Source organism: Catharus ustulatus, chromosome 28, assembly GCF_009819885.2.
Source record: "Catharus ustulatus isolate bCatUst1 chromosome 28, bCatUst1.pri.v2, whole genome shotgun sequence".
NCBI lineage: Eukaryota > Metazoa > Chordata > Aves > Passeriformes > Turdidae > Catharus > Catharus ustulatus.
The window spans coordinates 2,360,008-2,385,716 of record NC_046248.1 but is presented as its reverse complement, the minus strand read 5'-3'; the positions used below and the strand labels follow the sequence as shown (position 1 = coordinate 2,385,716).

At 50.7% G+C, this 25,709-nt stretch overlaps 1 protein-coding gene across 6 annotated transcripts in view; it reads right to left on the bottom strand.

Annotated features, from left to right (window-relative positions):
• Window positions 1-25,709, bottom strand: part of LOC117007989 (protein CEPU-1) — a 350,616-nt gene that overhangs the window by 21,924 nt on the left and 302,983 nt on the right. For all 6 annotated transcript variants that reach the window (XM_033081482.2, XM_033081484.1, XM_033081485.2 and 3 more), the window contains one exon: window positions 5,292-5,417. In XM_033081482.2, coding sequence (XP_032937373.1) covers window positions 5,292-5,417 — 126 coding nt within the window. The remainder of the gene's footprint in view (window positions 1-5,291; window positions 5,418-25,709) is intronic.

Sequence of the window (25,709 nt, the reverse complement as noted above, 5' to 3'; positions counted from 1 at the left end):
TCCAAACCCAATCAGAGCTGGCAGCTCAGGCTGGGCTTTGTGCTCCGACACACAGCAGGATCACTCTCTTTCCTTCTTTGAGACACCACTCATTTGGCTCAAAGCAAATCTCCCAAGCAGACAAGAGGCAGAGCAGAGACACAAGACCCAACATGAGCACAGAAGGAGCCTTACATGAACCATCTGCTCCCTCTGAGAGGTATTTCCCTGCTAAAAAGGCCAGGAGAGGACACGGCTCTCTGGTCTTCCATTAATGAGGAGTTGTGAGGCTGGGCTAACACGGGCAATCTCACAGCACGTGCAGCTGATCAAGGGAGAACAAGGCAGCACAGGAGCAGGCAGAGATTGTCCCACCCAGATGGACTCCCCTTCTCCCTGTGCTTCCCAGCTGGGCTCCAGATCCAATGTTCAACCTATAAATATGCTCTGCCTCCTCTCCAGGGAGGATAAAGATGGCAGGCAATGTGCTTAATGGACAAACCTCTGAGATGGGAGGATGTGTCCCCTTCCCAGGGACAAGCACCTCTTCAAGCTGGATATTTTTTGCAGATGTTTGTCCTCTTGTTTTAAGCCTTGCCAAGAGCCAGGGAGAATCAATATATCCAAATATCCAGACTTCTCCCCGAGTCCCTTTGCTGGTTTGCTGCTGATGTATAGACAGATGATCTCATGAGACCTCTGCCACATCAGGCCACCGTGTCTCATCTATCTTAAGTGCGTATACGAGCTGTGATTACTGCTGTGTCTGAGTGCCTCACGTCTGGAATGTGTTTATCCTCCCGCAGTTCTGTGAGACGAGGCACTGCGACTGTACCTCTTCCAGGGAGGCCACAGAGGTTAAACAGGCTGATCAGGGGGGATATCCTGGATGTGGCCACGTCAGGATCCTCCAAGTATCTCCCCAGCCTCTGCCTTGTAGCACTGAGGCATCACCAGCCCCACAAATGACAGCTCAGCCTCAGCTCAGGACTCTGGCTCCGCGTGGGATGCAGCTTTCAGCACCCAGCTTAATCCTGAGATTAATGAGGGATTCCCGCCACAGAGACCTCTCGATCAAGCCTCTTACAAGTAAATACACCATCAGCCAAACCATAATGTTTTCCTACCCTGGCAGCTACTGTCTTAAGCCTCACACCAGAATCCATCATACTACAGCAATAATCAAAAAGCAATTAGATAAAACCATGGCAGAAAAGTCCATCAGGGGTCATTAAGGATGACGACTTGGATGCAGCCTCTGGCTCAGGATGTCTATGTGTGGCACAGCAGTGCTGGATGAGCCAGTGGAGGGATCCACATTTCACATCCTTTCCTTGTGCCTCTGGCCCTGTTATGGCACAATAACCCCACTTGTCTGCCCACAGAGCCCTTCTCATCATTGCTGCTAAACTGTGCCTGCTCCTCCTGGGACAGAGGCTGCTGAGCCTTCATCCCTCTTGGAAGATCCCTCACTTCAATTCCTTGGCACATTTCCCGAGCTTAACGGGAGGCATGACTAGTTTTGTGTCTGCAGCACAGAAAAATGTCCCCTGGGTAGCTCAGCATGGTGCCACGCTCTCTGCCAGCGCCTTGGCGTCACCCTGAGCCCGGTGGCCCGGGATGCTGAGCATCTTCCCAGCCAAGAAATCCCAGCACTCATCCACCGAGAGATGAAAACTGGTCTGACAATATGACAATCGCCATGACAACATCAGTTACCCCCCAAAAAAAAATAAAAAGCCCAGTAACTATGGAAACACCTGAGTGACCAAAACCAGGCTATTAACTAGAAGACCCTGCTGCAGTTTACAGTGTCAGCACCGTGAGGCTGGGGACTGTAATCCAGCCAAAGCCTTGGAAGCACAGACATGCTCAGCACCTAAGGGTGCAAAATGGATGTTTATGGGCACACACAGTGCTGCCTTTCAGACCTCTGAGTCCAAGTCGGTGCAACTTCCACCTCCTCTGGACACATGCTGCTGCCTTCATGCTGGGTGTTATATCCAGGCCAGTGTAATCTACAGCATTCTCTCCCTCTTTGCCTCTTTTGCTCTTTTGCTGCCCCATCCCATGCCAGACCCTGGCATCTCACAGTAGTTTCAGAGAGCTGAGTTTTGAAGCCCCAGTGCCTGGCAGCTCCACTGGGTACTTGTGATGCCAGCTGGAGCATCCAAGCCCAGGACAGAGCCTCAAAGCTGTTAAGCCTCTTCTGCTGAGGCAGAAGAAACTGTGACTCCAACAGATTCATTTTTTTTTCCACCTCGATCTGTTCAGCTGTATTAATAGGAGTTGCTGTGAGTTAATACAGCATTACTGGGAGGAGAAATAAAGTAAGACAGAGAGGAGTGAGGCAGAGGGACGAAGATAGGCTGTATCACACCTTATTTGGACTGACCACAGACTCACAAAACACCTCTCCAGAGCCAGCAGCCTGCTTTTGTTCATGCAGGAGGATGGGCACAGGTAGGACCAAGGTCTGAGAATTAATGGAGGCACCAACAGGGCCAGCATGCCTGTGTTTCACAAAATCAGAAGCAGAAAACTCTCTCCCCCGGTTTTTTGCGCTCTTGAGTTATACGATGAACACGTTCTCTTCATCCCAGCTGCAGAAACTCCTCCAGTCCCCAAACCAAACAGAGCTTCCAAAATGGGCTTAACAGCTCCTAGAGCATGGCAACAGCTGCACACAGGAAAATTCAGCAGAGTTTACCTGAATGCAAATTCATTGGAGCAGAGGCAGAACAGCCAAGCAGTCAGAGGAGCCTGGAGTGGCTGGCAAAGGGTCTCGAGTGAGATCAGTCAGCGGGGAGTAGGGCTGCTCTCTGTGTATATCCACTGCCCATGCACTCCCTGGTGAGCAAACGCTCTTATTTGCTCCATTTCCCACCAAGAGGTGCACCGTGTGCTCGCAGGTGCCAAGGAAATCATGAAACGTGTGAAGTGCCTTTGCAGAGAGCGGCACACACCAGTGTCAGCACAGGGACTGCTCCTTCAGCTCCCGGTGCAGCCGTGCCTGGCACACACAGAGCTGGCACAGCCTGTCCCAAGCAGCATCGCTGAGAGCCACTTCCCCACCCGCTGTGTAAACCCTTAAATTATGCACCAGCATTCTCTCAAACAAATCTCCCTCATCCCTTTTCTCCACCACTTCAAGCGAGATGGAGGAGGATGGTGAGAAGGAACAGGAGGCAGCTTGCTCAAGCCTTCCCATGGGATGAGTAGCAGAACAATAACCAAGAGGGGCCAGCACAAGCTTTGAGTTTTGCTTGCCCCTGGCACTCCAAATTAGAATGTATCCTACTAGGAACAGAGATACCATCCCAGCATCTGTTGCAGCACCTCTATGCATTTTCTCTGGCTCTCATTTCAGTCCTCACACTTCCCATCTTCATCTTTGCTGTGTGTGGTGAATGTAAAATGGAGAAGCAGAGGTTCCCCTTGGTGGCTTGGCAGACCTAGAAACAGAGAAGCTGCCCACGGAGATGGGCAACCATGGAAGTTGTCCTGGGCCACCTCTGGGCTCATCACCCTCCATCAGCAGGAGACCAGGCTCTGGTAAATCTCTATGATCACTTGTTCCCTTTGAGTTTTGAAAGCAGAATGCCTAATCATGGCCAAAATCAGGAAAGAGCTGCTGCTGCAAATTACACAGCGCCACAGGTAATTTCTGATTAGCTCACTCTTCCTCTCCTGGTGCATCCTCAGTTTCCATAGCAGCTAAGTCCTAAGTAAAATGGAAACATCTGGTTCAAGCGCATGTAAAGATTCCCTGGGGAAAAAAACCTGCTGGATGGCAGCAAACACAGAAAATAGCCCTTGTGAAAGACAGAGGCATCAGGAGCTGGGAGCCTGGTTAGGAGAGGATGGATGGCATGTGGGAGAAGGCAGCAAGGGGCACATGAGTGGGAGACGAGGGTTCTGGGGAGCAGGAGGGGATGTAGGAAGAAGAGTGGGGCTGTGGGAAAACAAGAAGCTTGTAAGAAACAGGTGCTGAGGAGGCTGAGCAAAACAAAAACATGTTGTCAGGGTAGACAAGGGGAAGAGTAGGAAGAAAAGGCTTCAAGGTGGGAACACATGGACTGCCTAGACCATAAATGCTGCCTGATGGTGACACACAGTGACAGCAACTTTGATTCCATAGAGAGACGTTCAGGGATGGGGAGGAGCATGTGCATCCATTCACAGACCCTGATCAAAGCCACCAGCTCGGAAGCAAGACCACCTACAGTGGCTAAGCCAACACGTGCTCTGGGGGAATGGTTTGTACAGGTTCCTGACAAGGGAAGGGGCTGAGATGCCGCCGACTCAGCTTGCTCTGCCTGGGCTTTGCAGAGTGATGGATCTGGACCAGCCGTGCGCTCCAGCACAGACAAATAGCAAAAAATCAATGTGGCTGCAGCGAGACAGTGCAGCTCTCGTCAGGAGCTGGGCAGGGAGAGCAGCCACGGCGCCATCCGTCACTGCCGCCCCTGCGCCGGCTCCTTCGGCCGCCGGACAGCCTGGCCGGGCCTCCCCGAGGAGGGCTTGAGGCTGCTGTCTGCAACAACAGCCCACGCTGCTAAAACCTCCGGGGAAACACGACTCTGAGGTGGAACTGAAGCGCTTAGACAGGATCAGAGGATCAGAGCCAGCATTGCCGCTTGGCCGCACGGCTCATCCCACCCAGAGCCGCCGGATCTCACCCCCGGCTCACCCGCCAGAGCCTCGCAGCCGCCTGGGAATAACAGGGCAGCAAAATGCAAAGCTAATGCCAAAAAGCAGCTGGGAAAGGGGGTTGAAATTACACGGTCCTGCACGGTGGGGAATTTGCTTCCCAGCAGTCACACCCACACAGTTCTGCTGAGGGTTTGCTTTCCAATTAACAAGGCCACCAATTAATGCTTCATGTGTTTTCCTGCTCATTTGCACTATTTACAATTCTCTTTTGAAGCAACCTGTAAGAATTGCCTGAAAAAGTTTCAAAACACGGCCAGACAAGCACATTCAATGTGCAAGGCAAGTGCCCCATGCAGGAACTCCATGACCCTTGTCTGTCCCTTCCAATGGAGAGTATTCCCTGATTCTACAAATCTCTAAGCATGACAACTGCAACCTACAGCCAGGCCTCCACAGGACCAAAACCATCAGCTCCTCTTCCAGACCACCAGGATGGATGTTCCTCCACCAAACTCACCAAGCCCTGTATTGAGTCACATCTTTTTGTTGCATTTCACCTTCTTCTGACAACAAAACAAGCCACCAACCCTTCCCCAGACACTCACAAAGAGTGCCCTGCCCTTCCCAAAATATTTCTGGTAACGTTTGGTTCTTACCTTTGGGTGAGATGTGTCTCCAGGTAATTGTTGGGTCTGGCCTGCCTGTGGCTATGCAGGTGAGGCTGACGTTGCCACCCTCGTTGATGGAGATGTCAGGAGAGATATCGATGATTTTTGGAGACACTGCAACGATGCAAACAGAAGAAGGAAAATGAAACTGGTTCTGCTTCAACTCAAATCTTAAACTGTGGGTGAGGAGGCTTAATTTCCATCCTCCCTCCACTTTGACAATCTATGCAGCAGCCCATCAGTCTCATCTGACTTGGCAGGAGCAAACAGGGAAAAGAGGGAGCAGAGTGGGAAGAAACTGTAGCCAGAGGGGATTCAGTCATTTTAGGGAAGCTTGAGAAACTCCTCCGTGGTGTGAGACAGTACTTCTTCCTACTCCACTTCCAGCATTCCTTGGGTCCTCTTAGCCATGACAAACCCTTCCCAGCAGAGCTGCATCTTCCCTAAAAAACATGAGCCACCTCCTTCAAACTGCAGCGTTTCCTGCAGCTGTGCAGGCTCTGTCACCCAGAGCACTCAGGAGTGAGTCAGATACAGGGGGTCCAGGTCCCAGGAGTGACACAGGTACAGGATGGGCTGAGGATGGGCTGGGAAGGGATGAGGAGCAAGCAGGGAGCACTCAGCTCCTGCTGCTGCATGAGCAGAGAACACGATGTGGTTGCAGGGGAGGGCTGGGGTTTCTGGGAGATCTATGGTGGAGATGTATGAGGGAAAACCATTGGCTGCTGTTATCAGCCTGCACCTGCAGAGTATAATAAAGACTGTCACCTTCCTGGGTTTATTTCCAGGCTTTCCCTGGAGCCTAGCAGGGACTGGCACCCCGCTGCAGCGCTTTGCAGGAGAGTCACAAATCACCTGCACCTTCCACCCCTGCTGGAGAGCCCCATTCATCAGGCCACTTGGGGCTGCAGCCCAACACCCCAAATCCTGACTTGGACCCCACTCCTGAGCCTCCCTTCCCTGCCTCTCCCCACCTCCCACACCTTCCTGGGCTGCGCCAAGCCGGAATGACTGCAATGGCCTTGCACGCAATGCCTCTGCTGTGCAGGTAAGTAATTTATTGATCCGTAAAGCACTCCAAGACGCTCTGGAAGGGATTATGTCATGCCAGTGCTGAGCAATAAAATAAAAAATGATGGATTTTTTGTGAACATGATGGTGATTTAGGGTTTGTAGTTGGAAGTGTAGTTAAAGTACATTTTAAGTGGAAATCAAGGTGGGTAATGAATTATTCTCTGTTTTCTGGGAGTTCATTTTTTGCTGCTCTGGGCACGATGGCTAATCTGCTAATCATGCACTGGAGAACAACTCTGGATCAGCTGCTCCCAAACAGAGGGGGCTCTGGGGCAGGACAGTGGAGGGCACAAAGACAACACCTAAAGAAATATTAATATGCTTCAGTGTCACTAAGGGGACAGCACATTTCTCGTGGGACCACTCAGAGCTGGGAGTGCTCTGCCCATGGCCAGCTCCGTTGAGGAGATGCAATTAATTACAACGTCGTTATGATTGCCCTGCTGTGTTCCTGGTGAGGCTGGGACTGCCAGTCAGGAAATCCATGTGTGCTCTAAAAACACAGAGCATATCATCTGGACAACAAAAATAGGCCAAGGGGGTATTACCATTGTCATTTTGGAGAGGTGGGAAGAGCCAAGCGGAGGCGCAGTGATGGCCCACCTTTGCCTGGGAAGCAGCAAGAGCTTCCAGCTCTAAGTCCCAAGAAAACTAAAGCAGAATCCATCATCTTTAATGTGTTGTTTGCTGCATCACAGAGGAACCTTTCTGATGTTTTTAACTGCTGAATCCACATCGACCCAATTCAGCTTGTTTTGCAGAGGCTTTAAAATGAACAAGGCAGACTTTACACTGCTACTCTGGGACTGCTCAGACTGCTCACACCCACCCAGGTGAGAGACAAAAATCAACTGACCAGGTTATAAAACATAATTAAAACAACTTAAACTTGGCTTTGATTGATAGGACAAAGGGGAATGCCTTTAACCTGAGGAGGATTGATTTAAAACAGGTATAAGAAGTTTTTTTGCAATGAGGGTGGTGAGGCTCTGGCACAGAGAATCTGTGGCTGCCCCATTCCTGGAACTGTTCAATGTCAGGTTGGATAGGGCTTGGAGCAGCCTGGGATAGTGGATAGTCCCTGCCCACAACAGGGGATGGAACTAGAGGGTCTTTAAGGTCCCTTTCAACGCATACCTTTCCATAATTCTATAAAAAGCAGCTTGAGCTGCTCATGCAACAGGGAAAAAGTTCACCATACTCTGGCAAGCTCAGGACACTTTGAGGGAAATTCAATTTACTGTGCCCCATCTGGAATGAGAGGAGGCAAGAACATCTGGGAAGCAAACCAGAGAAAAGTCAGTGAAGCTGTTAACTAAGTCTGGAATTGTCTATGCAATGGTAGGATTTACCACGGTGGTTATTGTATGCTAATTAAATATTTGAATATTTCACCACACAAACTATTCCAAATGCCTTTCTAGAGACACAACAGGTGTGTTGTAAGGCTTCTACCAGACTGAGGAGGGAAATCTTAATAAATAAAAGATCCAAGTACGTATTTAATATTATTTAACAGTCACCAACACTCCCATTCCCTCTGCATTAAAGAACTTTCACCAGCACTTGCCATTTCCACAGCAGTGGGGCAGAGGACACATTTCCTCTGCCAAAAGCAGGATGCAGATGGAGCTGTGCCCCTTTGGGAATGAATAAATAAATAAAACTAAGTAAATGCAGGCTTCCCAGGTGGGAACCCTCTCCTTGCGGGCAGTCCTTTTGTGTTCAGCATCTCTCTTGCTCAGAAGTGATTAAACATGGCACTGTTGGCCAAGCTGCTCCAGTGACACTGCACAGATTTCCCCACAGGCAGGCTGGTGCTTTATTGATCCAGCTCCCTCTTTTCCCCCCTCCATCCTTGCCACGGTTTTGGGGAAGGTCTCTGGGTGCTCTCAGCCCCCCACAGGTCCAAGGGCATGCCCCCAGCTTGTCCCAACGCGGTGCCTGCTCGCACACAAGGAGTCCCCAGGACAGAAAGCAGCTTGCTTAAATATTTAACCAAAGCATATGGTGAGCTCCACGTTGGAGGGTGCTCAGGCAGGTGATAGATGTCTTTGTGGATTCAAGCATATGTGCCTGCCGACACACATCTATTCCCTGGCGCACAGACGCCCTCCTGCCACTGGCACAGACGATATCCCTGCTCTGCTTTCACCTCCAAACACCCGCTCCCGAGCCAGCACAGGTGTGCAGCTCACAGATCCCATGCCTGAGTGCCATGGCAGTGCTGCACACAGATCTTCACATCCTGGGAACATGGTGGGACTCCCCTGGCACTTCTGTTACCTCCTCTGCTGCCTGTCCCATGGCACCTGCTGCAGGGCTGAGCCTTCCCTGATTATTCCTCCAGCTGCCTTTCATAGCTCATCCCAAACTGCATAAACATCACCAGCTTTGCCTCCTTGCTTAGGCCCTCCACTTCCATCTCCATCATCATCACCTCACCACCCACCTTCCTGGCATGTACTGACTGTGCTGCTTGCCTGGGCTCTCCTCTCCCTGACCCCGTGTCCCACCCCTGTCTCCTGACACCCCAGCACCCCAAATTTCAGCCATGCATCAGGCTGAGTGGAGGGTGCATCTGGAACAACCTCTCCACCTCACACTGGCAAGGGGGCTTCAAATGAGCCTCACCAAGTTGCCTATTCCTTCTTCAAGGAGCAATTGTATTTCTTTGCCTTAACCATCCCCTTTCTACCCACTTTTGGGAGCCAAGTAAGAAGTGCAGAATTATAGTTGTGACCTTTCTAGATCAGCAAACCCCATCTGGTGTGGGAGTGAGGCAGAGCAGGTGCTTTCCCCAGCCAAGGGGTCTCAGCCCGTGGCACAGCCTGGCAGAAAGTGACAGTCCTGGTATGCCCAGCCCTGCTTCCCCTTCATAAAACATGCAAACTTCCATCTTCCAGCACGAGCAACATCTGCTCCAGATCAAAGGAAACAACAAAGAACAACTATAAAAGTGTCTGGAAGAAAGAAAAAGAGGGAGAGTCAGACTTGCGTTCTGCAGGCGATCTGTGATGTGCACTGGCAGCTTCCTGAGCATCAGCCTGACACTGCTCCTGCTTTCTGTAACAGCTTCTTACTGCTGGCACACTCAGACTTCCCTGTGTTTTACAGAGTTTGCTGCCGTGGGTCCTGCTGCTGGGATTTGGTCAGGGGGAGTCCTGGGTTCCTTACCCCTGCCCACAGCAATGCTGAATCAAACAGAGCCCACCCTCTGGCAACTGAGGCTCTGCCAAAGCCAGCCAGGGTCTGCCAAAGGCAGGGAACCCCAACATCCAGCTCCAGGACTCCTCCAGGTTGTAACCAGAGCACTTTGGAGCTGCCAGGTCAGGAGAAGATGCAGTGCTGGCTGCCACAGTGCCAGGCACCTCCACGATGCCTCCTCCTTCCTTTGTGTTCCAAAGCTTTTTGCCTTTAGGGAGCAAATTGAGAGCCCTGCGCCTTCAATTACAGGTGTATTATAATGGGCTTTTAAATCAGTTTGTGCTGCTCTAACACAATTATAGTTAAGAGAAAAGCAGAGAGGGCATTGTCTTTCTGTCATATCATCCTTCCTTCATATAATCTTTCCTTCATATCATCCTTCCATCATATCAGGAGCTGTTTGAGCCTGTCCAAAGGTGTGACGAAGGACAAACACAGCCTCAGAGCCTGCTCAGTCACAAAGGTTTTACACAAACCCCTTGTGGGTGCCTGTGTTGCTCCCCAGGGCTGCCTGGACCCTGGGTTGGCACCACCACCCCCTTCCCAGATTCAGCACAGCTTTGCTGAGGGATTGATCCCCCTCTTCACAAACCTGGCAGCAGTCAAAGCCATGAAGAAAGAAGACTGGAAACAAAGAGGACATACATAACGACCTTAATAAGCAATTAATAAATAACTAAAGACAATGGCTCGTTGTAAAGCGAGGCGTAATGAGATGTGTCATACGGCACCGAAATGTGTCTAAATGATTTCCCAGATAGGTAACGGCTCCTGTTGCAGGGAAGCTTGGAGGACACGAGATTTTTTACACCCGTCTCTGCAGCAGGTTATACAGCACAGCATCATAATAACTCAGAGGAGGAGGGGGAAACAAGACGTTCCCAATCATTCATTAGTAAAGTATTTGTGAACACGGGTATAATTCACCGCATAAACAGCAGGGTTTCTGCAGACAAACTTTACAGCTAAGTGCCAAAAGGGAGCCCAATCTGATTCCACTTACGACAGCATAAATCAGCACTACTGCTGCAGTCAACAAGGGATACACCACAACAAACACGGCACAATAGGAGAGTCGGGGCTCCAGCACAAGGATTTCTCCCTGATTTCTGGATGGGTCCAGGTCATGAGCCTGGACCAAGAGCAGCTCCCTAAGGAGTCAGGGTGCACCCTACTAGATTCACTCCCCTGCTTTCAAGATTCTAAAGGGATCTGTATCATTTTTATTAGCAAAAAAATGAAGAAAAAACCTCACATCAAGCCCCACACCTATGGGGAATCAAATCAGAGTTTCTTTGTATGACTATTAATAACCAGCCTTAAGAGGAGGCAGAATCCCTCCCTCAGGTTTGGGAGAGTTCTATATTCATATTACAATGCCTAAAAGAAGATGTGGCACTGCTCTGGACTTCACTTAGTCCTTTAAAATGAGTCTAATGATGTTGAGTGAAAAGAAAAAACAAGAAGGAAGATATAAAAGTGAAGTTTTTCCATTATTATCCATGAAGAAATGCAGCCAAACAAGGAGTGTTTGGTAGTTCAGCTCCCTGTCTAGACAGATCTCATTTTCAACTCCACACACGCTGCACGGATCTAGTTTCCAGTTTTTGCACCCTGAGCCACCTGGGATTCCCCCTGCAAGCCAAGCAACGCCTCACGAAAGGCAGAAAATTGAAGGATCTCGAATCCTTAAGACACCTGCATCATTTTTCCAGCATTATTGACACCACTCCTCAAGGCACGACAGCCTCTCTCACAACTGCCTCCACGGTGACCATCAAAGTGACAGTGACTGTGTCACACCCTGCTCAGGGGACACAGAGTCCCCAGCTCCTCTCATTCCTCTGGGTACCAGTGAAGCCTCCATCAGACCCTTGGGAAAATCCCTGTGTGAGGACGAGCCAGAGAGTGCCGACAGCACCCCAGAAAGTTTGAACACGACTTGTGGTTAATACAAAGCTTGTCAAACCCATCACCTCCAAATGCTGGATGTCTTTATTAGATTCCTTTATCTCCCCCCAGGATCGGAGGGACACGACGAGATGATTCTCGGCGGAGATGTCATCATCCAGAAACTAATTAAAGGCTGCGCGGGAAGTCGGGCCACGCACACTCTGGAGAACAAAACGCATTAGCAACCCGAGTCGGGGAAAATATTACAAGTGAACTTCAGATCAGAAAGGGCAAGCGAGGGATTTCACAGCAGCTCTCCTCTCCCCATCTTTCCTCACACTCATCCCTACACTGCCTCATCCTCAACAGGTGACCCCAGTTTGGGGCTGGTTAGGACCAGCCTGGGACCTGGGGGATGCTGCCAACAGGGGATCCTTTCCTCCACCGTGGGAGAAAACCATGATTTGTGGAATTTCCTTTATTTTTAACGATAGAAAAGCCTCCTTGCTGCGGGTCAGTAAGTGCAGAGAAGGATGGATGGATGCTGGCTCTGCCAGAGTGCTCCTGGCAAAACCCTCAGTCTCCTTGGGTCTCATTTCTCCATCAACGTAATGACAAGAATGTCTCATCCCTGCAGGCTCATTAAAAAGACAACAACATACGAAATTATAAGATACCCAGAGCCTATGGCAACAAGAACAGGATGTGGGGGTATTTCTCCATGGGAACAGATGCACAGATCTAGTTTGGGATTTGTGTCCAGTGGATGTACCTTCAAACACCCCATCCTGGACTCTCCTGTTCCAACAGACAGCAAATATCCATGATATTGCTCATCTGATCCATCAACACATGCTGTCCCACTAAATTCTGCACAACCCCCCAGCTCCCCTCCCCACAACAAGCCAGACAGGCTGTGCCCCACCCTCCACCCCCACAGGGGTGCTCTCCCTGTCCCCTCCAGCTCTCTGTCCATGCAGAGCGGGCATCACGCCAAGGGCTGAGTTGTCGAACCACCCCTCTGCCACTTTACTCCTCAAAAGGGACCTGACAGGAACAAAGGAGCTCAAACATCCTTTCCAAAGATAAATCAGATGCTCTAATGCAGCCTGCATCTCCAATGAATATAGGGCAGGTGTCTCTGAAGTGAAGTATTAGTTAAAATGATGCTCTTTAAATTACATTTCGGCTATTTCAGGCAGACAGGTTGTGTGTGGGTTGGGCTGGGTTTTTTTATGATCTATCTAGAGGCTTAAAAAGACACAGAGAGAAATAAATCTCCCTTCCATTAAAAACACACTATGCTCTTGCATATTTGTTCTTATCTCGGCACTCTCGCGCTCCCTCTCCCTGGGCTGGAGCAGTAAGTGTTTGTGATTACACTTCCACAGTGACACTCAGCTAATTCAAGGAGCCCCAGCTCGTGCCCAGGCAGAGAGTGCAGCTCTCCACCCTCGCAGGAGAACGAGCTGTGCTTCTCCAAATGCCTCACTGGACACGGTGCCTTTACCTCAAAAATCATTGAGATTCATGGCTTTAATGTGAAATCCCCATGTTGTGATTGAGTTTATTTCGATCTTCTGAGTCTATCCATCCTCTTTTTGCCTCATTTATCTATTTACATCCCTCCATTGCCAGCACTGCTTTCCTCCCATGCTTCCTGAGCTCCAGTTCTTCCAGGTGCTCCCTGTGCTCCAGACAGGGCTTTTACTTCTTCTTGGGCTTCTTCCCATCTTTGCCTTTGACTCCAGTAAAAAATTAATGGATCAGGCAGGGAACACAGCCCTGTTATTGTCTGATTAGGTGGTCTGGAGGCTGCTACTTATGCCCAGACTCTGTCTGGGAGAAAAGAGTGGGAGAACAAAGCTTGTGAAGTGGGAGGTCAGCAAGGTCCAGCACTTCAAAATGACCCACAGGTGAGGTGATCCATTCCTCCATGTGCTGCCACTCCTCCTATCCCCACGGGAACACATCTCTTATGACTCATCCATCACTCCAACAGAGCCAGCTCTACCTTCCCAAAGATGCCCTGATCCATTCCTTACTCCTCTTACACATTTCTTTACATCCTTGCTTTTTCAGGCTCTCCTTGGGCTCCAAGAGCCCTCCAGCCTCCCTCACCCCTCCCATGGAATATTTCTGGTCCCTCACCCTATCCCATTTCTAGGTACCTTTCTAGGCCAACTCAGAGCTGCCCCAAGGCCAGGGGACCAACCCAAAGCTTGGCCAAAGGTGCTAGGAACAAGCAGGACTGCAAATGCCAGCGGTCCAGAGTGTGTGGGATGATGCTCACTGTCCTTCCCAAGCCTTCAAATGTGGTTTATCCCTATCGTAAAACGCCCTGGGAGATAAGGGAGCATTATCATTCCCACTTCACGGATGGAGAAATGAGACCCAAAGATGAAATGGGCCAGAGGTGCCTGTCCGGATCAACGCTCTGCAGCACCTGCCTCTCAGGCTCTGTGGAGCTTGGAAAACCATGTCAAAAAGGCACAGGGAGAAGGAGGGTGGCTGCCAGGGCAGGTATTTCCATTGGAACGAGAGTTCCATGGTTAAAAATCAGCCATCAGGCCACCGAGACAGAGCTGTATATCCCTGTACACAGAGGGGCAATTAAAACTCCAATCCCCAATTTCAGCCCAACCAAAAAACATTTGAGAGAGCTGAAAGCAAAGGAGAAGGAGGGAGCGACGGTCCCACAAGGGAAGGATATGGATGCGCCTGGAGAACGCGGGGGCTGTTCTCCTTTCCCATTAGGACTGCTCCTTCATTTCCTGTCTCTCCTCAACAAAGCCCTCGAGCCTTCTTCTCGGCCACACTCCTGCCTCCGAGAATGCCAGAAAAGCCACAGGGAATTATCCCCGCCAGAGCATCCTTAATTTCCCTATTTGTCTTCCTAATGCCCAGCCTCATCACCAGCACCGTCTATTCCCCATGTGCTCCTGCTTTACATGGAAGGACTATTTTTACCCCATTCTTCCCATGCCTCTTTTTCCTCCCATTTAATCATTTTGGAGGCTTTTTATCCACACTTTCCTTTCTTTCCTTTTTCCCTTTCATTTTTAATACCTGTGGTTCTCCGATTCAAAATCATTACTGTTTTTAACTTGACTCGAGCCTCTTAATTAAGTTACTTTCCATTATTTTTTATCTAGTCCATTTGTCTACATCCCCCGCACCCTCCCTAATTCTCCCTTTCCTCCCCAAGGCAGGCTGGGTATGAAATCTTACATTTCCATTTGGCTAACAATCACTTTGAATTTTTAAATGCTATTAAATTGGATCACACCAGTCACTGGACTGGAGTTGTCGAGCTGTGATATTTACTCGCGCCAGTCAAAGGGAAATGAAATTGTGGCGGCGCGGGGGGGAGGCGATGGGGGAGCCCAGATTTATTCTGCCCGCGGTCCTCGCAACCAGGCACAATCCCCTCGGATTTCTGAGCGAGTTCAAAGGAAACTCTGACGCTCAACCATGAATGTATTGTAATGTCTTTAATAAATCAATTACTTGTTGGCAGGGAAGTGTCACTGCATCTCCAATCCTTGTAATCACCTCAGCCTTGCTGTGTTTTAAGTGCGGAAAGCCCACGGAGGTAGACGGGGAGCCAGGAGTGTTGCTGGCGTAGGGCAAAGCACAGAAAGCACCACTTTGTCTTGCCAGGAAAGGTCAAAATGTGCAGAAAGGATTTGCATCATGTAAAAACACACACAGAGTGACCCCCAGTTCCAGGATAAGGACACCACAGTGCTGGAAGGATCCTGCCTGTCCTTCCCAGGGCAGCTCCTGGGATGCAGAAGCTGGGAAGGGATGACCACAGCAGGGAAGGGTGGTGTGGTAATAAATGCCTATCCCAGGGAATCAGCCTGTGGTGGTGGGAGCAGCCCCTGCTCATTCCTGCCCAGTCCTGAGCAGGGGTATATTGCAAAGCAGCATTTCCCCACTGCCCCAAGAGCCAGACAACCATTTGCTACACTAATTCAGACCCTGAGTTTTGTGTTTCTGCTTCAGAAGGGTGCCATATTTCAATTTTACTAAAAAGAAGCCTTTTCCACCTGAAAATTTGCTAAAGGGAGAGGGATTTGATTACAAAGCGGCCCAGGCCAAATCCAACCCCTCCTCTTCTCTCTGCCGACAACATTCTCACCTCCACAACAACAATCATCTGAGCACAAACAGACAACAGAGCTTTTCAGAAAGTAATGAACTCTGGTTGGAGCCAAGGCAGGAAGGGTTTAATGCTCAGCACAGAAAGCCTGGCGAGGCCATCAATTATATAGCCCTGCTGCTGAAGGAGCAAAAAAAAAGAGAATATTTCAGACAGACTCGGCCAAAAAGAAAAGATAGGGAAGGAAATCACTGTGAGAGAGATTTAATTTCACAAGCAGAGAGAAGTGTTTGCAAAAGAGGAGGAGGATCAAAGGCTGAAGCTCTCGGGCTGGCTGCGAGGAGGAGGGATTACAAGGAGGGCAAACCATGGAGGAGACATCTCTGTTGATGCCTTGTGTCAGTGCTGGGGCAGGCAAGGGGAGCCCTGGGCACAAACTGGGGAGTCTGTCGGCTGTGGGGACTCAGTGGGCAGGAGACTTGGGCAGAGAGGAGGGTGGATTGATGACTATTCATCTCATACAGGACAGTAAACCAGCACAGGGTCTGTGGCCTCTCCTGTCCCATCCCAGATCCTACCCAGGAAGTTACACAAGATGCCACCAAAAAGGAGAGCTGAAATCTTTTGGGCCTCTCTACTAATGGGACCAGTAAGCCAGAAATTAAAAATCACAGAATCCCAGAATGGTTTGGGTTGAAAGGGATCTTAAAGATCATCTCAGTCCCCATAGGCAGGAATACCTTTCACTATCCCAGGCTGCTCCAAGCCCTGTCCAGCCTGGTCTTGGATACTTCCAGGAGTGGGGCAGTCACAGCTTCTCTGGGAACCTGTGCCAGGGCCTTCCCACCCTCCCAGGGAGGAATTCCTTCTGTATGAGGGTATGGACCCACCTAAAACAAGAAGACCTCCCCACCCTGCCCCTTGCACGCAGTGGGGCCGTGCTGATCCCCTCCAGGGATCCAGTCACAGACTAAGGAACAAATTCTCCTCCTTTCTGAGGGACAGGACAAAGAGGTTTCACTGCTGTGGTACAGTAGTCATGGAAAACCCAAACCAGAAATATTTCAAGACCATATTTCAATATCTTGTTCGAAAATTCACATTTCCACATGTTTTACAAAGATCCTTGCCTTTTTGTTTTCCACTTTCTGCTTCTCCTTGTCTTTCTAAATCACTTTCTTCTCCAATGCATCACCAGAACAGAAAGGAGAACAAAATCACAACTCTCCCCATGTTTCAGTGCAGCTCCTTCTTCCCAGCTTCCCCCTCTCCTTCAAAACCCAAACAAGAACAGTGTGAAAAAAACAACACTTTTTCCACCCATTTTCCCCCTTTATTCTCCCAGTGACCTCCTCCCAGCCTCAAGCCTGGGGATATTTGCTGGAGGTTCTCCAGCCCTCGGAGGCAGCAGGGCTGGGCAGCTTTTCGGCAGCTGTTCCCTTGGCCTCTCCTTTATCTCCAGCATTGTGTTCACATCTGTTTCCCCTCTGCCTCTTTCCCTGCTGCTGGAAGTCTGCTTTTAAATCACTGCTCAGCACAGCAGCTGCCAGGCACAGGTTCCATGCCCCGTTTCAATGGGGGATCCAAAAGCTGTTTGCAAACCTCCCTCTGCCTTTTTTCTTCTCTAATTTTCTTAATTTTTTTTTAATCCTCCTGAACCTGCCGGTGCTGCCACACTGCTTTCCCCTCCTCCCTTTTGGCTGTGGAGCTCTCTTGGCTCTGGAAGCATGTTCAGACACCTGGTTGCTGGCAGCATGGGGTTTGGCAGCAGCTGGCAGCGTGCAGCTCCCCGATAGGGAATGGGAGGAGAGCAGGGACCCTGGTGGGGGTCAGAGCTACCCACCGTGGCTAGCAAGGATGTGCTGGTGGCCACTTGCACCTCTCCTGGCTTGTTGGTGGTTTTCCATCACCCACATTCCTCTGGCTTTGCCTGCAGCTCTGGCCAAGGCCATTTGTGGTTTTGTTGAGGATTTGTAGGGTAGAAAAGCACAGATCTGTGCAGCATCACTCAGGAGCTGGGAACACATTTAGGACAAGGCACTGCCATCTGTGGCTCCCTTCCTCAGCAGAGTCCTGCTCCCAAGCAGGGCAATTTTGGCAGAGCAAGGCAGCAAACTCTAGGGAGCAGAGCCAGGCACGTGGAGGGCTGGATGCCTCACTGCCACACTGCCCACGCAGTGGCTCCAGGCTAAATTCCCTTTCCAGATTGAAATCTCTCTCTGCTTTCACAAAAGAGAGGGTTATATCCTTCCGGCAGCCAGTAACGTACAAAATTCCCTGAAAAAACTTGACTGATTCATCCTCAACCTCCTTTCACTCAAGGTCTGTGCAGGATTGCAGGCCAGGATCCCTATGGATGCCACCTTCATGGCAAAGACTACATCAAACAGACAAAAATCCCTTGGGAAGAGCCCTTTGCTTCATCCTCTGACTCCTCAAGCCTCTGCAACAGGTTTTTGCTTCTGGACTCTCCTCTGGAGAGACTGGCCAGAAAAATCAGTTCTAAAGGCCAAAAAGAAGAGCCAGATTAAAGTATCAACTCTGAATTTATGCTCAGGACTTAAGGTTTAATAATGCAACAGAAAATCAATATTTAATAAAGCAAATGATGGAGAAAAACAGTGAATGGGAGATGAGCTGCTGCTCGTGTTTTCAAACATGTAACCCCCAGAGGAGTGGGGTTGGCAGGATGGATGTGGAACCAGATTGCCACAAAGAGCTGGCACAGAGGACGCCCCAGGTCCCAGCGACTCCAGCTCCGGTGTCAAGGGGAGCTCACGGGTCTTTTATTAAAGGACAAACAAGGAATTACTGCGGTGGTCAGAATCCAAATACTCATGGAGAGAGATCAAATGCTGAGGCTCGAGGGGAGTTGAGCAGCTGCTGCACTGAGCAAATCCAGACTGGGGCTGGGCTGGAGGAACACGGGTGGGCAGCAACACCCTCAGATTCAGGTGCCAAAGAGCTGTCTGGAGATGGAGATCTGAGAAGCTGGGAGGGAGCACAAGGGCTCAAAGCAGAAGGAAAATTCCTGCCAGCTGAGCAGGAGAGGAGGTGGTGTGGGTAGTTGAGGTGGGCAAGGGTGCAATTGGGGCACTAAGCATGGCTGGCAGGTGTGGTGGCACAGCAAACCTGCATCCCTGGGCATGGCAGAAGTGCATCTCTGGGAATGGCAAACCTACATCCCCGGGCACAAACCACACATCCCTGGGCTAAGCAAACCTGCAACCCTGGGCATGGTAGAAGTGCATCTCTGGGAATGGTAAACCTGCATCCCCGGGCACAAACCACACACCCCTGGGCTAAGCAAACCTGCATCCCTGAGCATAGCAGGAGTACATCTCTGGGAATGGCAAACCTGCATCCCTGGGAACAGCAAGAGTGCATCCCTGGGCACAAGAAGCCTGCATCTCTTGCCACAAAGTGCACATCCCAGAGCATGGCAAGAGCTCATGGCAAGTGTGCATCCCCAGGCGCGCTGGGCCTGGGCAGGATGAGGGAAGCTCTGCGATGCTCGGGACAGAGCAGCAGCTCTGCCTCCCTCCCCTGGAGGCTGGAGAAAACTGCAGCAAGCCCCTGCGTGGCACAGAGATGCCACCTGCACCTTGTCACCTGCCTTTCCAGCCCTGATACAATGCTGCCATCCAGAAAAGGAGGAATCCTGCCCATACCCATGCCTGCGATGGCAGGTGCTTCTTGGGGTACATGGTTTAGGGTGAACAAAGATCTGTGCCCGACCTTACAAAGTCTGGGGACTGTGGATAAATCCTCTAGGCAAAGGAGACTCTCACTTGCACAGGAATCAGTGCCCTTGGATGAAACCCCTCCCCTGGCACGCTGTGTGTGCTGGGTTGTCTGCCTGGCCCTGCAGCACGGCAGTAATTTGTAGCTTGTGCCGGGATCCTTCACATTGAAAGATGACATATAAATATAAAACGTTATCACTCCATAACAGCCACATGCTATAAAACGCCAGGCAGAAGGATCTGGAACTAGATGGAGGCAGTGCTTTAAATCCTTCCCTGCAGAGTTACTGCCGCTAAAACAACAGACCTGCTCCAAAGAGCTCCAGCAACGGAGGGAGAAGAGGACAGACCCCGATAAAAACACCACAATTGAGGAATTGGATGAATAAGTGATGGGATGACAGCATGACCTCCCCGTGCTGACAGCCCCAGGGTAGCAGTAGCACCGGCACACCGGTGAGTCTCCTCCCATTCATCCCCTGCTGTGATTTTCGGCGGATGCTCCGTGCTCCTGTAGTAACAACAAAGCGCCGGTGCCGATGTCACACTACAGCGGGCTGACTCCGCTCCCGCGGTTACGATAACAATGCTGTTACTGTAGTAACATTACAGAGCCGAGGTCTCACTGTTCTACCCTTAATTTTATTGTCGTGAGATTAAATTGCAATAATGTTATTGAGCTGCCATTAGTGTTGCCATGGCAACAATAACATTAAGGTACCGATATCACATTACAGTGGTCCAACCGTTCCACCACAAATATTTTAATGTAGTAAAACAAAAGAGATTACTGCAGTAACATTAAACTGCAGTGACCTCATTAAACCCCCACTGGCTTTATCACAGCGCTCCTCTGGAAACCGCACGCGGCAGTGGGAGATGCCCGACGCACATCCCGGGTGCTGCTGTGCCACCCCTTTGGCTGGTAAATCCACGGGGAAGAAAAAGGACTTGCTGCACATGTGGAGAGCCACACACAACTCCAGTCCTCCCTGGCTGGAGAGCTGCTGGCACAGCGAGCCATTGGCCTCCCGGATTCACCCGCTCCACAGCAGGGATTAGTGGAGTCACTCCTGAATGGCTCTGGGTGACGAGGGTGACCTCTCCCTCAAAGCCTTTGGAGAGCTTGGGTGAACGGGGCTGCCGGGAGCTGGCGTGCTCAGAAAGGCTCAAAGAGGAGCAGACTCTTGTTCTCCAAGAGGGGTGATCCGAGGGTGACCTCTGCAGCTCTGAGGGAGTAGCAGAGAGAGTTCCACGGAGCTCTCCTTAGTGCCACTAAAGTGCACACAGCTGAGCCAGGGAGGATGGAAATAGTGGAGCCATGGGGATGTCAGAGATGGGAATGCCCCCAGCACTGAGGCACGAGACATCTGGAGGGAACCACAAAGAACTCTGTCAGCACTGCCTGAAGGAGCCCAGTGACACACAGGACTACAGCACTAGCACTTCACTGGGGAGACAAACAGGAATTAGCCACAGACTGGGTGTATGTGAGAAAGAAAAACAGGAAGGAAATGAAACTGGTCTGTGTGTCCTGTGAATCACTGGATCTTCCCTCTCCTCTGCTCCAGTCTCCTGCCAATTATTTCTCCTTGGGAACAGGATACATCCTCCCATGACTCTGGCAGTGCCTGGCCTGCTTCATTGCTGGGGTGCCAGGCAAGCCCAGAGGATGCCTTGAGGGAATGGTTTAAAATTGAAAAAGGTTGATGCAGAGCAGGTATAAGGAAGATATTTTTTACAATAAGGGTTGTGGGATCCTGGCACAGGTTGCTCAGAGAAGCTGTGACTGCCCCTGGATCCCTGGAAGTGTCCAAGGCCAAGCTGGATGGGGCTTGGAGCAACCTAGGCTAGTGGAAGGTGTCCCTGCCCATGGCAGGGAATGGAACTACGGCGTCTTTAAAGTCCCCTCCTACCCAAAACCACTCTGGGATTCTACACCTTCCCTTCATCCCAACATCCCTATTACCTCATTCTAACAATGCTAACTCACCCAAGCACTGTCCACCTCCCCATCTCTCCCACTCTTTACACCACAGGCTCCTCCACAAGCTCCAGGAGGGAGCAGCATGCTGGGACACACCCGCAGTGGGATGCAGTGCCTGGCTCCCTCCAGCAGCAGCACGGACATGAAACTGGGGCAGCCTAAAGCTGCAGCAAGGGCAGAATGTGAGCCCAGAGCAAACTCTATCACAGCACAGACTCTGGAGTCTCTCTCCCTGCTCCCACCCCACGATATAATTGCTAATTAATAATAACGTTTAGCTCTCAGATAGCGCGTTCCATCTTCAAAGACCTCTGTCGACATTAATGAATTAATCCTCATCAACCCCCCTGTGAAGTAGGTGACAATTATTATCTCTGCCTCACAGATGTTAAACTGATTTGCAAAGAGGTCAAGTGACTTTGGGGAGGCTGGAGGGAGCCTGGCCGGGTAGGAGGCCACTCCACAGGGGAGCATGGACAAGCACATCCCAGAGAAGCAAGGGCTGGGAGCCGAGTGTGGGGAGATGGAGAGATCCAGGGGCAGTAATGGATGTGGGACCTGCAGAGATGCTCCCCGAGGGCAGAGCAAAATGAGGATAAAGAGCCAAAAAACTAGGCCAGTGCGTGAGAGCGTGTGGGAGACCTTCAGTCCTCCACAACAGCCCTGGTACAAAAGGCAAGGATGCTTTGACAGAGGGACGGTGATTAGCAACAAAAGAGAGACGAGGAGCACATCAGTCAAAGGAGCCGAGAGTGCAGGCGAGCAGGGGAGGGAGGATTTCCATTTCGTGCCGCTGCTTTCCTCCCCTCCACCGCTTTGGGGAGGCTCTCCCAGCTCCCCCGTGCCTTTTAGGAGTTATTATCTAAACCTGCTTTTGCTTCTGGAAGGAAGAGCTGCTCCCACGGGGGGAAATGCGTGGACACACCGGTAAATCCATACCAGAAGCAGGGGGAGCATCTTGCCCAGTGTGAAACTCCAGCCCATGGCTTCAAACGTGACCAGTGTCTGCCCATCCTCTGCCACCAAATCCCTTTTCCCTCCTTGCTCCCGGAACTGGTGGCACTGGTGGCACAGGCTCAGCCCCACAGGTGAGGTGATGATGACTACAGGGACTGAGCCTTCCTCCCAGCAAAGGCATTTCCCAGGCACTCAGGCAACAAAATAGTGACAAAACCTTCTCCTTGTTGTCCCACGAGTGAAAGGGGCTTGTGGCATCAAAGGAAAATTAATTGGGCACGGTTTGGAGGATGAAACAAAGCCGGCAGCCCCACTGGTGCCTTTATCTCGCCGGCACAGACCTTGGCAGTGCTGCTCCCCGTGCGGGGACAGGTGCCACCAGCACTGCCACCTCTGCCCCCTGCCACCCCTGCCACCTGCGCCCACAGCCCCCCGGCGCCGCCGAGCAGGTAATTAACTCCCAGACAAAGGCAGGGGTTTGAAGATTAACCTGGGGCTCCGGAAGGAGTGGGGAAAACTCATTTACACCAAACAAAAGGGGAGGGGTGATTAGTTGCTTCAGTGACAACAGCAAGAGCCAGATAGGGCCAGGGAAACTGATAAAGAAGCGGGGAAAGCGCTAATATCCCCCAGTTGCCTGCTTTTGCCTTTTATTTTTTTCCCTTTCTTTCTTTCTTTTTAAGCACTAAAATTCCACCATTTTCTATCATGCAAATTCGTGTGCCTAAGTGAGATTAAACTCTGGCAGGCTCCGTGCCTCCTTCCCCAAGTCCATTTCCCACACTGAGATAAGGCCAACTTCCCTTAATGCATCTTACAAGGCAGGGGGAGTGTTTTGCAGGCACGCATTGGAGACGGCTTATTATCAATACAAATAACAGCTTTTCAGATATCGTCCTTCTCCTCCTACCTCCCCTCTCTCCTTTAAACCCAGGAACCTGGAGAATGGCTTAAATAGCTGAAATGTCCTGCAGGGAGCAGGGAGGAGGGGGAGGCAGTGCCTGAGATGATGCTGCAAGAAGTGGGACTTGCTAAGGAAAGCAGAGTGGGATACAGGAGAGGAGAGGAAGGAAAAGCATTGCTCCTCAGAGGTCAGTAAATCCAGTCGCCCCCTGGGTTTCTGCCCCACTCCAAGTTCACAGCTTGCGTATTGCACGTGGGGCTTCCTTGGGTTTTGTCTCTTTGGGATTTACTCCCAAAAACATCTCACTCTCCCCAAGGTCCAAGGCAGATTTCTGCAAACACAGGCAGTGCTGCTCTTTAGTGCTTTGGTCTTATGGCAACTCCTCCTAAGAAGGAATGAGTACTGAAGGAGTGGGAGCACCTTCCAGACCCTGCAGACGACAGGGATGCTCCCTGAGCTGCTCATTTTAGCGCTATCTGTAATCTAGGTGCGTTTTTCCAGGAGAGATCCAGGTACTAAGAACCTCCTTGTCCCTTTGGCAGCTCTGTTGTTGGCTGACATCAGCTTGGCACCACTGGCCTGACCCCATTTAGAGCAGTCCCCAAAATAGCAGGTCTGAACTTTGGTGTATTGGGTGCCAAGGGTCTGTTGCTCGTTCCTGAGCTCATTTGTCCCACATTAGCACAGAGGCACAGACCTGCTATTCCTGGATCAGCAGCAATCACCTTTTCCCTTTTGTACCAGGATTTCAAGACTGACAAGTGTTTCTGAAAGCCTGGCCAATGAGGAAAGCTGGGAAAAGCAGAGCTTGGATGGTTTCAGAAAGAAGGCGGCTAAGGGGCACCAGGATAACAACCTTCCCGAAAGCAAAAGGTTATTACAGAGGACACTGATCAATTGTTCCCCACATCCACTGGGAATAGGCTGAGAAAAGCTCCACTTCATTTGCAACAAAGAAGGTTTAAGTTAGATATTAGCTATACATTTTCTAATTAAAAAGGTAGCAAAGCAGTAGAATAGATTGTCTGGGGAGACTGAAGAACCTGCTTTGTTAAAGATTTTCAAGAATAGCTTTCACATGTGCTTGGCAGCGAGGTCTCTGCCTGGTTGCAGGGGGACAGGATAAATTAGCTCTTGAGGTGCCTTCTCCCCACCTATTTTGGGATCTCAGCCATCCAATAGAGCCAACCTAGAAATAAATGTGCAGCTCACCCTTGCTGCAGTGTGGGAATCCTCAGTTCTGGGTGTTTCTACCTGATTCTGTCCTTGGGGATGATACCTGACCCTTGTACCCCGAAAGAATATCCTTCCCCCACCCCTCTCCCTCTCCTTTTTTCTGCTCTCCCCTGCTCCCATAGCTCTGCAGCCCTTGGCCAAAACCACAGATGCTCTGCATCCATGGCTGTTTCCCAGCGATATTCCCCAAACCTGGGGAGGAGGAGGGATCAGGCAAGGGCTCAGAGTGCCTGGGCCTGGCTGATATGCACCCATCCTGCTTGCCTGGGGGAGCAGCAGGCTGCTGCAATCCTGGATGGAAGGGGAAGAGCTCCTTGCCCCCCCAGCAGCCAGTCCCTTTGGAGAGCACTGCCTGCCCCAGGGTATGATTTAATTGCATCCTGAGAGGCTGGAGTGCTCCTTCCTCCAGAGCTGTGCCCCCAGGCCCTTTCCTGGTGCAGCAAGGGGAAACTCAGGACCCTCTTAGAGCAACCTGCACACCTCCCCTTTCCTGGCTAAACCTGTTAAAAATGAGACACCTCCTTTCCCACTTCCTCACATCCCCTCTCCTTTATTTACTGCCAGGCTGCAGGAAGGGGTGAAATGTCCCAGGGCTGTGTGCTGAACTTGGCACATTCCTGAAATCTAGTGCTGAGCCACCCTGCTTTCCTAGGAGGGGGAATAAGCACCACTTCCCACAGGCTGAATGTCGTTTTGAACAGGATTATTCCAGAATACATATTTATAGGGCCTATTTTCCAAGGCAGGAGAGTTAATCCTGGTACCCCAGTCCAATTTTCATCGAGGTCATTAAGGCAGGTTTTCCTTTAATTGGACATGATAATTCACTTTCATGTCCTGCTCTGAGAAAGGGCTGGGTGAGCCAAAGAACAGCTCTTCAAATTAGGGGGCTCGCTCTCCAGAGCTGGAATTTCTGCCGGCAGCACGAGGATCTTGAGCCCATTACAGGTCTGGGCCCATCACTGAATCATCCTGTACTTAACTGCTGCAAGGAGTTAAGCTCTGACCTTTTCCTGCAGTACCCAAATATCTCTTCCTAATGATACAGCAAGACATGGGAGGGATGGGCCTGGATGTGTGGTGATACAGGAAATTCAGGTCAGGAAACAGGAATCAGAAGAGAACAGATAGAAATTGTCCTGCATCGCCCCAGCATCTGATAGCGACTGCAGAACTTGCTGGTGATCGACTTTGGCTTAAGAAACTCAGGCAGGTAATAAGAGATTGTAAGATAAACAGCCAGGACCAGGGCTGGCAATGCATCCACTTCCCCTCCGTGCTTAATGGAGATGGA